Source organism: Sus scrofa, chromosome 13 (genome assembly GCF_000003025.6).
Source record: "Sus scrofa isolate TJ Tabasco breed Duroc chromosome 13, Sscrofa11.1, whole genome shotgun sequence".
NCBI lineage: Eukaryota > Metazoa > Chordata > Mammalia > Artiodactyla > Suidae > Sus > Sus scrofa.
The window spans coordinates 199975816-199990594 of record NC_010455.5 but is presented as its reverse complement, the minus strand read 5'-3'; the positions used below and the strand labels follow the sequence as shown (position 1 = coordinate 199990594).

The following is a 14779-nucleotide window of genomic DNA, read 5'->3' as shown; positions in this document are numbered from 1 at the left end:
AAGAGTTAGAATATTTGAATAAAGAAGTTCCCGCTGTGGCTTAGCTGGTTAAGAACCCAACTAGTATCTATGAAGATTCAGGTTCCATCCCTGGCCTTGCTCAGTGGGTTAAGGCTCCAGAGTTGCCACAAGCCGCAGCTAGGTCACAGATGTGGCTTGGTTCTGGCTTTGCCATGGCTGTGACATAGGCCTGCAGTTGCAGGTACGATTCAATCCCTCATCTGGCAACTTCCATACGGCGCAGGTGTGGCCTTAAAAAAGCAAAAAAAGAGAAAAAGATAAAAGAAAAAAAATATCTAAACAAAATAAAATCTTAAAATCTCCAACTGATCTAAATTAAAAAGAACAGGAGATCTGGCTGGTTTCACAAAACTATACACAGTTATGCATCTTGACTTTGACATGGAACAATAGATCTCAGAGATCCTTCTGTAGCTGCGCATGAAAAGTTTTATCACATTATTTTACAGCTTCATAACATTTAATTATATCGATTATTGTAATTTATTTAGCAGATCTCCTACTGGTGGAGATTGTCTCCAAATGTTTTGCTATTATCTGCATTTACAACAAATAACTTGTACATAAGTCTTTTTGCACCTATGCACGTATACCAGATAAATTCCTGGAAGTAGAATCGTGGGGTCAAAACCCAGTCCCTCTTCCCTGAGCTCACATTGTCTTGTCCTACAAAGTCATTCCTTGAAAATTTGATTTACTAACTTTTCTTCTTCCTTGGGCATCAATTAACCTCATGTTTTTCATTCGGTTATTTTCTGGCTGCCTCTGCATGCTTGGCACTGGAGGATCTAAAAATACAGGCTGTCTTTTCCACAAAAGGGCCCTTGCCTTGTTTGAGTGATGGGCTACCACGTTATTAGGTGTGTTAATAGCCCTGGGAAAGCGACTCGCTCTGCCTGAGGAGGTGTAGAGAGAAGCAAGACTGAGGAGTTTGGATCTCAAAGAAGGGCTCCCACATACTGGCTTTGTTTGTTTGCATAGTTTATTTACATTTATTATGAGTTCTGACATATTTGGTCTTGTTTTTACTATGTTACATTTTCACTATTGGTTCCTTTTTAAAAAAAATTTATAGTTCTGTCAATATTCTGTCAATTTCTGCTATACAGCAAAGTGACCCAGTTACACATACATACATATGTATATACCTATGTATGTGTACACACACACACACACACAGAGTTTTTTTCTCACATTATCCTCCATCATGTTCCATCACAAGTGATTGGATATAGTTTCCTGTGCTGTACAGCAGGATCTCATTGCTTTTCCACTCCAAATGCAATAGTTTACATCTACTAACCCCAAACTCCCAGTCCATCCTACTCCCTCCTGCACCCCCCCCCAACCCCCCGCAACCACAGGTCTGTTCTCCATGTCCATGAGTTTGTTTCTATGTAGCTAGGTTCCTTTGTGCCATGTATTGGATTCCGGATATAAGTGATGCAATATGTTATTTGTCTTTGTCTTTCTGACTCACTTCACTCACTATGAGAATCTCTAGTTCCATCCCTGTTGCTGTCCCATATATTGTTAAATAAACCCGCAGATGACTTGAGGAGGACTTCACCAGCTGAAAGAGGAGGAGAAAATTGTACCAAGTGGAAGAAACCACCTATGTTAAGGGATGTAGGAGGTGAGAGTTGGAGGTGACTGGAGAGATGGCTGAGGCCTTAGGGGGGAGGCTGGAAAGCCCCATCAGGCCCGAAGAGTCATGATTACAATGTCAACTTAGGGCGAAATGTTAAGCAACTTCTTTTTCTTTTCTGAGCCACACTTGCAGCACATGAAAATTCCCAAGCTAGGGATGGAAGGAGCGAATTGGAGCGACAGCTGCTGACCTACCCCACAGCCACCGTAACACCAGATCTGAGCCTCGTCTTTGACCTACGCCACAGCTCATGGCAACAGCAGAGCCTTAATCCACTGAGGCAGGCCAGGGATCGAACCCACAGCCTCATGGTTCCTAGTGAGATTCATTTCCACTGAGCCACGACAGGAACTCTGCAACTTCTTTTTCGAAGCCTGAAACATTGAAAGGCAAGTTTCTCCTTCATTTTCCACTCCCCCAGCTGCTTCTGGTTGACTTTGAGGGGAAAACTCAGGATGGCACAGATGCAAATTCACCAGATAAGGTAGAACCTTGTCTGTCTTCCCTGCCCTCATTTTATTTTTTAAAATTATTTTTCTTTTTATGGCTGTTATCTGTGGCATATGGAAGTTCCTGGGCTAGGAGTTGAATTGGAGGTGCAGCTGCAGGCCTACACCACAGCCACAGCCACACCAGATCCTTAACCCACTGAGTGAGGCCAGGGATCAAACCCACATCCTCACAGACACTATGTCGGGTTCTTAACCCACTGAGCCACAAAAGGAACTCCCTTGCCCTCATTTTAAATTCATGGTACCAGGAGTTCCCGTCGTGGTGCAGTGGTTAACGAATCTGACTAGGAACCATGAGGTTGCGGGTTCGACCCTTGCTCAGTGGGTTAACGATCTGGCGTTGCCGTGAGCTGTGGTGTAGGTCACAGACTCGGCTCAGATTCCGTGTTGCTGTGGCTCTGGCGTAGGCCGGCAGCTACAGCTCCGATTAGACCCCTAGCCTGGGAACCTCCCATATGCCGCGGGAGCGGCCGAAGAAATGGCAAAAAAGACAATAAATAAATAAATAAATTCACGGTACTTTTTGTTTTAAAATTTTTATTGCAATATTGTATACATAAAATTTATCATTTTCATCCTTTTTGGGTGTACAATTCTGTCACGTTAATTACATTTACACTGTTGTGGAACCGTCACCACCATTCATCTCCAGAACCTTCTTCTCATCCCAAACTGAAATTCTGTACCCAGAATTTAAACACTAGCTCCATAGTCCTTCCTCCCCACCCCCCCAGCCTGTGGCAATCACCATTTTATTTCCTTTTTCTGTGAATTTGACTGTTTCTTCATATAAGTGGAATCATATACTATTTGTCCTTTGTGACTCACTTATTTCACTTAGCATCATGTCTTCAAGGTTTATGTATGTCGTAGCATGTGTCTACATTTCATTCTTTTTCTTTTTGGCTGCACCTGCATCATGTGGAAGAGGCAGGGATTGAACCCATGCCACAACAGTGACAATGCTGAATCCTTAACCACTAGGCCATGAGGGCACTCCTTTTTCTTTTCAAATTTCATTCCTTTTTAAGGCTGAACCCTATTCCACTGCATGTCTCTACCACATTCTACTTGTCCATTCATCCATCAGTGGATCTTCAGGTTACTCCCACCTCTTGGCTATTGTGGACAATGTTTTTTGTGTCTTGTCTTTTGAGGGCTGCAGCCGGCCTCAGGTTCCCTGGCTAGGGGTAGAATCGGAGATGTAGCTGCCGGCCTACACCACAGCCACAGCAACTCAGGATCTGAGCCGTGTCTGTGACCTACACCACAGCTCATGGCAACAACGGATCCTTAACCCACTGAGCAAGGCCAGGGATCGAACCCGCGTCCTCACGGTTACTAGTCAGGTTCGTTAACCAGTGAGTCATGATGGGAACGCCTATGGTGGACCATGTGGCCATGAACATGGAGGCACGAATACCTCTTTGTGACCCTGCTTTCAGTTTAGTGGAACTGCAGGATCGTAGGGTAATTCTATTTTCAACTCATTGAGGAACTGACCTACTCTCTTCCTAGATCGAATTTTCTTCCCCTGGATCCAGTCTTGAGGTCCACTTCCCACTTCGTTGAAAAGTGGGTTCATTTGATTTAGATGAAGAACCACTTGGAAAGAGCCACCTGTCCAGGACGAGAGGTAACCAGACATGCTTCAGCCTGGGGGGCTTCCTCCTCATTTCCGTAAGAGCCATCATCTTTGTGAACATGCTGCTCTGCAAACTAGTGACGGGTCCAGGAAGCACTGACCCAGAAAATAACTTATTACACGCAGAGATTCCTGAATATCGCCCCCTCTGCTGATACAGACTCTCTGCAGAAGAGGGGAGGCATTCTGCAAGTGAGCAAGCTCTCTGGATGACTCCGTGCACACACACGAGAGAAGATGTCTGTTAAGCAGGGTTGCTTTGCTGGATTCCGACCACAACTGACAGATTTCTAACCACAGGGTCCTCATCACCGCCCTGAAAAATGCTTGAAGGAGGTCTCTTCATTCTGAACTTCAGAGGCAGCACAAAGTCTGAAGATGTTGGGATTCGAGTTATGGAATGATTATGATCTAACAAAACGTGAAAGCATGATACTACTGCAGCGATTCTCACAAGGTCTAGGTGCCCCTGCTTACATGGCAGGGCTCCTTCATAGCCCGGGTCCACTTGTCCACTATTCTCTTCTTTGATGGTGTTACTCCTGCAGGTTCATTGGTGCCCTACCCAACTGTAAATAATACCTCATAGAGGGCATTGTCTTACATCAGATTCTGTCTGGTCTCCCACATTGCCATTCAAAGGTTTAAAGTACAGGCTTCATCAACCATCTCAGTGAATCTAGCTACTTCTAATTTAAATGGACCTAACACAAGTACAGGAGAATAAGGCTTGCTCTCCACCACCCCGTGAGAGCCTGGCATCACCTCCTCTGTGCTGGGGACCTAGGATGAGCTGGTATGGCAGGAAGTCCACTGGAGGTGGTAGCCTCAGAAACTCTTCCATACATCACCAAACAGCAGCAGCCCTCTTGGGGTTTTCCTGTTTCATTTTCTCAGCTCTGGGGTTGAGAACACAGTGCTCTAGAGACAGACAGACTTAAGTTTCAATTCCTGGTTCTACTGACTCAGTAGAATGAGGGAACAGTCCCCACCTTCTCAGGAGGTTAGAAAGTCATACTCCTGACACACTCAGCACCATGCCTGGCCCGAGGGATGTATTCTAGCACCAATGCCCATTTCGTGCCAACACACAAGGCTTTCTTTCCCACCACACTCCCTGCAGCTCTGGGCATTCGAAACTGCTTTGTTAGAACACTAGTCCCAACACTCCGCTCATCCACTGAGCAGTGGCACTTTGGTCCTTGGGCAGGACACATGGCTTAACTTCTTCCGGGAGGAACTGAGAGCTGTCGTCTTCAAAGTGGGATACAGAAAGGCCTCCACTGGGAAGAAGAAAATGGCTAATTTCATTTTTCTTCAAACTGACAAAAAAAAAAAAAAAAGAACTCCATTTTCTCTTTTATAAAATACAGTGTATGTTGATACTCAGGTAAATTCATGTAACACAGAGTTTGTAGGTATGGGGGGTGGGGTGGGCACAAGCTTCTTTTGGGGTGCACAATCAAAACTTTATGTGGACTGCAGAGGGAGCAGAGAGAGGGTTAGTTGAGAAGCAGATACCACCAATATTTCCATTTTACGAATGAGAGAAGTGAGGCACAAAGTATTTGGCCAGCTTAGCAGGTGGGCAAAGCTGAAGAGCAAACCCAAACTGACGTCAGAGCCTCCGTCCTCACCCACTGAGTTGTATACACTGACCAAAGATGTAGATCACATTTATAAGACTTCTTTTTTAGGGTTCTAGGCTAAACAGAGATGTACTGTTGAATCCCTTTTAAGACTTCTAGTCAGTAAATCAGGATTAAGTTACATATGGTATTGACAGAGACCATTACGCTGGTTTTTATATTTTATTATTATTTGCTTTTTAGGGCTGCACCTGCAGCATATGGAAGTTTCCAGGCTAGGAGTCAAATCAGAGCCACAGCAATTCGGGGTCTGAGCGAATCTGTGACCTACACCACAATTTACTGCAATGCCAGATCCTTAACTCCCAGTGAGGCCAGGTATCAAACCCACATCCTTATGGATACTAGTCAGGTTTGTAATCCACTGAGCCACACAGGAGCTCTGTTTTATTTAAAATTTTCTTTTTTGGGGAATTCCCATCATGGCGCATTGGAGACGAACCTGACTAGGAGCCATGAGGTTGCGGGTTCAATCCCTGGCCTTGCTCAGTGGGTTAAAGATCCAGCGCTGCTGTGCAGCCCTAAAAAGACAACAACAAAAAAAATTATTTTTTTCGTTTTATGGTAGCACCTGCAGCGCATGGAAGTTCCATGGCCAGGGACTGAATCTGAACCACAGCTATGACCTATGCCACAGCTGTAGCAATGATGGAGTCTTTGGAACTTCCCACTGTGCCAGGCTGGGACTGAACCAGGGCCTCCATAGCAACCTGAGCTACTGTAGTCGGATTCTTAATCCACTGCACTGTGGTGGGAACTCCCCATTAAGCTGTTTTAGATACTGGAGAGAGAAAAATGAACGTATGCACCTACCTTGATGTTAACTATTCATCAGCGTATGGTTAATTCCTCACAACTTGAATTATAGGGAGCTCATCATACAAGTTACATAGAAATCATAATTCTACACTTCAATATTTAACATTTTAGTGACCAAACTTGCAAATGATTTAAAAGCTATCTTCCACCTACAAAAAAATAATAGTATCAATGTAATTTTTAAACACATATTTGTATGAATACCCATATATCTAGTGGTACTTTTCTTTGGTGGTGCTGGCAGCATGCAGAAATTCCTGGGTCAGGGACTGAACCTGAGCCACGACAGTGACAATGCTGAATCCTTAACCGCTAGGCCACAAAAAGAACTTGAGTGTTGCTTTTTTTTGGGGGGGGGGCACACTGTGGCATATGGAAGTTCCCAGGCCTAGGGACTGAATCGGAGCTGCAGATGATGCCAGCCTATGCCAGAGCCACATCAATGCCAGCTCCCAGCCTCATCTGTGACCTACACCACAGCTCATGGCAAGGCTGGATCCTTAACCCACTGAGCAAGACCAGGGATCGAATCCGCATTCTCATGGATACTAGTCAGGTTCATTACCACTGAGTCACAATGGGAACTCCACTTTTTGATTCTTATTTTTTGTCCTTATTTAGGGAACCAAGTGTTTCTGTGCTCCTCAAATCCTATATTGGGGCTAGTGACACCAATTACTTCTGCACTGAGCACAAACTAACATGTAGTAGGATGTTAGGAGAAACTTAAACCAGGAATGTTGGTCCCACTTCCCAGATACTGATGGATCTGAGAGCACCCCTAGGACCGTACACATCATCTGCCCTGGAGAGCGATTGCACGTTTTGCCCTGGTGGCTGAAAAGGGGACGTGAGACAGGCAGGTTTGGTGCGCAAGCCCTGAGCCCTGGCACAAAGTGGGCAAATCACCACGGAGGCTGGCCGCCAAGTGGGATTCTAAATAGGGTAGTTGGCAAAAGACAAAGAGCCTTGAAAAGAGTGGGATGACATGCTGCCAGGCCAGAGGAATCTGTGCCTGCGAAGGGATTAATTTCATGAACAGGGATGTCTGCAAAGGAGTAGAGAGATCCCGGAAAGAGGACTAAGGAAGAGACCAAAGATCGAGTTTCCCCAAGAGGAGTTTCAGGCGTTGGAGGCTCCTTAACCATGTTGATTGATTTATGCTAAAAGTGCTGGCAAGGCACATTGTGGCATGGAACTCAGGTTACAGCTGCCAGAGGCGTGAAAACTGTATTTCTTACCCAGCAGAACAGTGCAAGCAGGTGATTTTAACGGGCAAGGGTGAAACACACAGAGGTATCTTCAAGTTTTCACCCACGATGGATAGTCAATGGTCATTGATAACTAATATTTTTAGAAAACAATATGCTTTCATTTAAAAATGCAGTACCAAAACAAATGCTTAAAGGGACATATGTATGAAAGGTTAAAAATCATACTAAAAAGGCGTTCCCATCGTGGCACAGTGGGAACAAACCTGACTAGGAACCATGAGGTTTCAGGTTCGATCCCTGGCCTTGCTCAGTGGGTTAAAGATCTGGCATTGCTGTAAGCTGTGGTGTAGGTCACAGATGTGGCTCGGATCTGGCATTGCTATGGCTCTGGTGAAGGCCGGTGGCTACAGCTCTGATTAGACCCCTAGCCTAGGATCCTCCACATGCCGAGGGGGCGGCCCTAAAAAGACAAAACAAACTAAACAAGTTTACATTTGTAGAGAAATGTACTGACACAGACCAATCTACCTGCATCAACAAAGAAAACAACTCTTCATTCTTTTCATCCTTTACCTCACATGACAAATTTTCTGCTACCATTAGATGATATATTAATTTTATTTTCTTTACATAAATTGAGGAAGAAACATAAAATCAGATCTGAATATATTACAAGGCATTCAGGAAGTGTGTTTTGTTGCCCACCAGAAAAATGATCTGAAATTTACTTTCAAAATTGAAATAGACTTGTTTAAAAGCACTATGCTGGCTCCCTTCTTGTTTGGAGTACATCCTGGTGTTTGCCGGAGTCTCAGTAAATGGATTAAGCGAGTTCTGGCTTACAAGGCTAACATTCCAGATGTTCCAAAAAATCATATTCGACACATTCTTCCAGTTGCTTCAAGACCCTTGGGGTCTCTTCGACAGGAAACTCGAAGAGTGGAGGGGCCCGGGTGTCTGCAGGCAATTTACTTTGGGATTTAAAAGCACAATTGAGCGTCGTGAAGAAGGGCATCAATTGCCTAATGCTGGAAAGAGAACGCTGGCGCAGAAGAGGGAGTTCACTCTTCATGGAGATCTCATCTGAGCTGCTGATTTCCTGCAAAAGAACGACAACGATGCAGCTTTGCTAGGGGCTGGGGAGGCGCGTGAAGCACATGCAGGCGGTGAAAGCAAGAGATGTGTCTGTAATACGGAGGAATGAATCTGACTCTCTATCAGATCTGTCCTTTTGACTTTAACCTTGGGTGCTCTGTTGCCTGGGCTTAGTCATGCTCTGGAACTTTTGTCAAAGAATGTTTCCTGTAGCTTGAAATGTATAGGCTAGCCTGACCGCGACCCGACCCAAACAGTGAATAACAGGAACATCCTGATCTGACCGTGACCTGACCTGTGTGGACAGCTCCAAGAACAAAGGATCCCACACCAAGTTTCCAACAACTAACCATGCCCTTCCCTCACCTTGCCTTTAAGAGGGCTTTGCTGAAAGCCTTCAGGGAGTTGGGGCTTTTTAAGGCATGAGCCACCTGTCTCCTTGCATGGCCCTGCAATAAATCTTTCTCTGCTTCAAACGCCGACGTTTCTGTATTGTCGAGCCCCGCTGTGTGTCGGGGACATGGACTTGTGTTCAGTAACAGGTCCTTTATGAAAATTCACTGTGAGTGCTGATGATGGCGTCCTAAACCCGAATCCTAGGTCCTCAGCTGTGGTCTTCACCAGGATTTCACCCTAAGCCCATGCTCCTGGGGCCGGGCCCCTCTTCCCCTCCTTCCTCTAAGTCATGGTGGGACTCTGTGTGCACGACAACTTCTAGAGGACTGTGTCACCCAGGAGGCTTTGCCTCTTAGCAACTGGGATGAGAAAGTGACAGATGAATGACAAAAACAAAGATGGCATGCATCATCGTCTTCAAGCTTGAACCGTCAGAGACTCTTTGCAAATTGTTCAAAGCCATTAAAATCAAATGGCAAATGAAGTGCTTCACTCACTGCCTAGCCCTTCTCCCCTCTGCCACAGATTCACATTTTAAAAAGGAAAACATTTACCCCATATTTTAATTTTAGAAGTTCTAGAATCCTGACGATGTGCGGTTTGTATTCTTGGTGATTTTCCTCTAGATCTGATGGGCAGGCAGGGCCCTCTGTGTCCACTTCTGGAACGAATGCCCACCTGTAACTGGAGGAACAAAATCTGAGGTCAGGCATGCTGGCTTGGAGCCCACCGACAGACTTTAAAACAGTTTTACTGCGAATTCACAGACCACACAATGCATCCATTTAGTGTACAACCGCTTTTGATACAGTCAAAGAGTTCACCATCCATCACCATAGTGAATTTTAGGATATTTTCATTACCCCCAATAGCATCCCTGCTCACCCCACGATCTACTACAGCCTCCCTTTGATCAAGGCAACCCCTGCTTTTTCTTTTCTTTTCTTTTTTGGTCTCCCTGAGGCGTATGAAAGTTCCTGGGCCAGGGATCAGGTCCAAGCCACAGTTGTGACCTACGCTGCTGCTGGGGCAACGCCAGGCCAGGGATCAAGCCTGTGTCCTGGCCCTGCAGAATGGCCACTGATCCCTTTGAACCACAGCAGCAACTCCCCTAATCTGTTTTCTGTTTGTACAGACTTTTAAATTCTGGACACTTCATATACATGGAATCATACAATACGGGTCATTTGTGCCTGGCTGCTTCCACTTTACAGAGTATTGTCAAGGTTTACCCATGCTGCAGCGTGTGGCAGTGCTTCAGTTCTTTTATTGTAGGACATTTCATTGGGTGGAAACACCACATGTTACTTATCCACTGATGAACATTTCAGTTCTCTTCCTTTTACCTATTATGTTTAACGCTGCTATGCATATTCATGTATTATCAGCACTCACTTAAAAAATTTTTTTTCTTTTTAGAGCACTTTCAGGTTCACGGCAAAACTGAGCAGAAAGTACAGAGGTTTTCCATGTGCGCCCTGCCCCCTCTGCCACACACAACTTCCTCCACGATCAACACCCGGGTACATTTGTTACAACCGATAAACAGACACTGACTCACCATCACCACCCAAGGTCCAGAGTTGACCTTTGGGCTCACTCTTGGCATTGCGCCTTTTATGGGTTCAGACAAGTGTGAAATGACATGTGACCACGTTACAGTATCATACACAATAGTTTCACTGCCCTAGGAATCTTCTAGCCCTGCCTCGCTCTCCCCTGGCACACACGGATCTGCTTACTGTCTCCATAGTTTTGCCTTTCACAGATCATCATAGAGCTGGAATCATCCAGTATGTCCCCGTTACAGACTGGCTTCTTTCTCTTAGTGTTTCTACATGACTGCTCTCCTTGGGGGACAGGACAGGGAGATGGTATCTGGGGCCAGGCGTGAAATTAAACATTGAAGCAGCTGTGTTAAGCCTGTAGGAAATGTGAGCCAACAAGGGCAGAGTGAACTGCAGACGGCATATTTCATTTGCTCAATTGGAAACAGACAAAACCCTAAACTACACAAATGCTGTGAGGACCACCTGTGGGCGATTCTTGTTTTCAAAGCACCCAGAAGCAAAACCCCCCTAAACACCCACGCCCTTACCCACACACCCATTCATAAACACTACTGTGAGCCAAATTCATGAAACCACAGATGCTGTAAGTAATCTGAAACTTGGTATTCTGAGCCAGTTCACTGGCCACTCGAAACCGGTACTGTGGCATCTCATCCTCTGTACAGGAAAGAACAAGTGAAAATGCTTCAGAGGAAAGAAAAGGAAACTCTTTCAAAGAAGCCATGTGGTCATATCTGACTTACATTTGAAATAAGGGCATTTTGTCAGGTGGAAAAGAAAGTGCTGTGTCCAAGAATTTGCAAGCTGATAAATACAGGATGAGTTCACTCTGGGGTAGCTCGCCCCCGGAGGGCCCGTTTCCATCAGAGACTGCAACTTTCATTCTGTTGACTTTGTTGCCATTTCTGCAAATGTGCAAGGAAACTCCTGTTACAAATTCATTCCTATTTGCTGTAGTCTATTTGCCTATGCAATGTCCACAAGAAGGTTTTCCTTTTAAGAAATGATCAGAATAGCTGGTCCCTTCCCAAGTACTTCAAGGAGTTGCCATTGTGGTGCCAGAGTTAAGAACCTGACTAGTAGCCATGAGGATGCAGGTTCGACCCCTGGCCTTGCTCGGTGGGTTAAGGATTGGGCGTTGCCGTGAGTTGGCGTGTAGGTTGCAGATGTGGCTCAGATCTGGCATTGCTGTGGCTGTGGCATAGGCCAGCAGCCATAGCTCCAATTCGACCCCTAGCCTGGGAACTTCCGTATGTCACATGTGTGGCTCTAAAAAGAAAAAAATGAAAACAAGTAGTTCAAGAACAGAGTGTTTAGTCCCGGACGGCCCTCCATCATAGACTGATGTCCATTAACTTCCACACATATGCTCAGACCCTCCTGCCACTTACCTTAATGATTCATCGTCCTCTTTCAAATCTTCCTCGAGCTGTATGAATGTCTGAATCTTAAAAAAAATCGTGAATTCAAGTTACTATTTGAGAGAGATTCAACCTAGCTTCATGTTTAAAATTCATATGCATAAAAAATAGCAAATAAAGCAACAGAAACCATCAATGAAATGAAAAGACAACCTATGAAATGGAAAAAAAAATTTACAAACCAAACATCTGATAAGGGGATAATATTCAAAACATATAAAGAATGCATACAAATCAAGAGCAACCCCCCCAAATAATCCAATTAAGAAATAAGCAAAGGACCCGAACAGACATTTACCCCAAGAAGATACGTGAATGGCAAGAGGTGCATGAAAGATGATCAACATTGCTCCTCCCCAGGGAAGAGCAAATCAAAATCACAGTGAAGGGAGGTCCTGGCTGGTCTCGTGGCTAGGACTCAGCGCTTTCACTGCTGTGGCCTGAGTTCAACACCTGGTCTGGGAACGGAGATGCCCACATAGAGCCGCCACTTGCTGCACCCCCGAAACAAAACAAAACAAAACAAAACAAAACAAAACAAAACCCACAATGAGATTTCACCTCACACCTGGGAGAACTGCTGTCATCAAAAGGACAAGAGATGACACGTGTTGGCAAGGATGTGGAGAAAAGGGAACCCTTGTCCAATGTTGGTGGGACTGTAAACTGGTACAGCCACTATGGAAAATAGTACGGAGGCGCCTCAAAAAACTAAAACTAGAACTACCGTATGACCCAGCGATTCCTCTTCTGAGAACCCACCCAAAGGAAGTGGAAGTAGTGTCAAAGAGCTCTCTGGGCCTCCATGTTCAGAACAGCACAATTTCTAAGAGCCAGGGTACTACAGGAACAACCTAAGTGCCCATCAACAGATGAGTGGATAAAGACATTGTTGACTCCATTTGCAGTGGAATATTATTCAGCCATAAAAGGAGGCAGCCTGCTATTCCCAACAACATAGAAGGGCTTTAAGGCCATTATACTAAGTGAAATCAATCAGAAGAGAAAGACAAACATGCTATGATTTCATTTATAAGTGGAATCTCAAAAAACTCCCAATAAAACAAAACGGAACTCACAGAAAAAGATCAGATTGGTGGTTAGCAGAGGCAGGGGGTCGGGGAGGGAAATCTGGAGGAAGGGGCTCAAATAGGTACAGACTTCAAGTTGTAAGATAAATAAGTACTAGGGATACAACGTACAACATGACAACTAGTTAACATTGCTGTAAGTTATATATGAACATTAAGAGTGTAAATCCTGAGGTGTCATCACAAAGAAAAAATTATTTTTTCTTTTTATATCTAGACAAGATGGATGTTAACTAAACTTATTGTAGTAATTATTTCACGATGTATTTCAGTCAAATTAATATGTTGTACACTTTAAACTTATACACTGCTGTATGTCTCTCTTTTTTTTTTTTTTTTTTTTTTTGCTTTTTTAGGGCTGCACCCACAGCATATGGAGGTTCCCAGGCTAGAGGTCAAATCCCACAGCAACACCAGATCCAAGCCGCATCTGTGAACTATACCACAGCTCACGGCAACACCGGATCCTTAACCCATTGAGTGAGGCCAGGGATCGAACCCCCAACTTCATGGTTCCTAGATGGATTTGTTTCCGCTGCTCTACGATGGGAACTCCACTGCTGTATGTCACTTATATCTCAATAAAAGTAGGGGGAAAAAGCTTAAAAATAGCAAATAATATCAAGCAATACAAATTAGTTGAAATAACTGATGGGAGATAAAATATGATTATAAAATATTCTCTACCAAACCAAAGGCCATATGCTACCAACTAGACGGAAAACTTTGCTGATAAACTTAAGATATAGTAAACAATACATTTATTCCTTTTTTTCTCCTTCAATGCTGCACCTGCAGCAAATAGAAGTTCCCAGGCTAGGGGCTGAATCAGAGCTGCAGCTGCCAGCCTATGCCACAGCCGCAGCAATAAAAGATCTGAGCTTCGTCTGTGTCCTATGTCACAGCTCCCGGCAACGCCAGATTCTTAACCCACTGATCGAGGCCAGGCATTGGACCTGCATCCTCACGGGCACTATGTCAAGTCCTTAACCTGCTGAGCCATAACGGGAACTCCCATTATTCCCAAAAAAACACTTTAAAAAGCTCCAATCTTGCTTTCAAAAGTAAGATACTTGTACTTACCAATTCAGAAACCATTATTGGCCACAATGAAGTCAAATGTTGAGGAGATATTCTTAGCAGCAAAACTCTGAAAAAAAGAAACATCTGAGCAGCAACTATGGATGTCTGTCCAACTCTGAGATTGTCTGTCAGGCGTTCTAAGGAAAGAAGATTTTAGAGAGGTCACACAAATATGCAGTTTGGAGTTTCTACTAGATACAGAGGCAAAATAAAATTACAATGGCTTTGACATCTGACCACAACCCTGTACATGACACGCGTGTTGGGGGCATGGTCTCGGGCCCATTGTTTGCCCCCAGTCCTCTTCCTTATGAGGCACAGTGGTTTGCAGCCTTTGCTAAAGGAAATGCATTAAGTGCCTCTTATTCCCCTGCTGTGGCTTTGCAGAAAGGCATCAACTTCTGGCTCAAGCCAGAAATCCACTGGTTGATTCACGTAAATGTTCTTCTAAGAATATGAAACATGAAAGAATTCCTTTCGTGGCCCAGTGGAAATGAACCTGACTATAATCCCTGAGAATTCAGGTTTGATTCCTGGACTTGCTCAGTGGGCCAGGGATCTGGCGTTGCTGTGAGCTGTGGTGTAGGTCAAAGAGGCAGCTCGGTTCCTGC

The 14779-nt window shown here is 44.6% G+C and overlaps 1 protein-coding gene across 1 annotated transcript in view; it reads right to left on the bottom strand.

Annotated features, from left to right (window-relative positions):
- Positions 8111 to 14779, bottom strand: part of DOPEY2 (dopey family member 2) — a 134463-nt gene continuing 127794 nt past the window's right edge. Inside the window, 5 exon segments of the mRNA XM_003132763.4 lie at positions 8111 to 8610; positions 9557 to 9686; positions 11317 to 11478; positions 11965 to 12020; positions 14169 to 14305. Of these exon segments, the coding sequence (XP_003132811.2) occupies positions 8359 to 8610; positions 9557 to 9686; positions 11317 to 11478; positions 11965 to 12020; positions 14169 to 14305 (737 nt within the window). The 3' untranslated portion in view covers positions 8111 to 8358.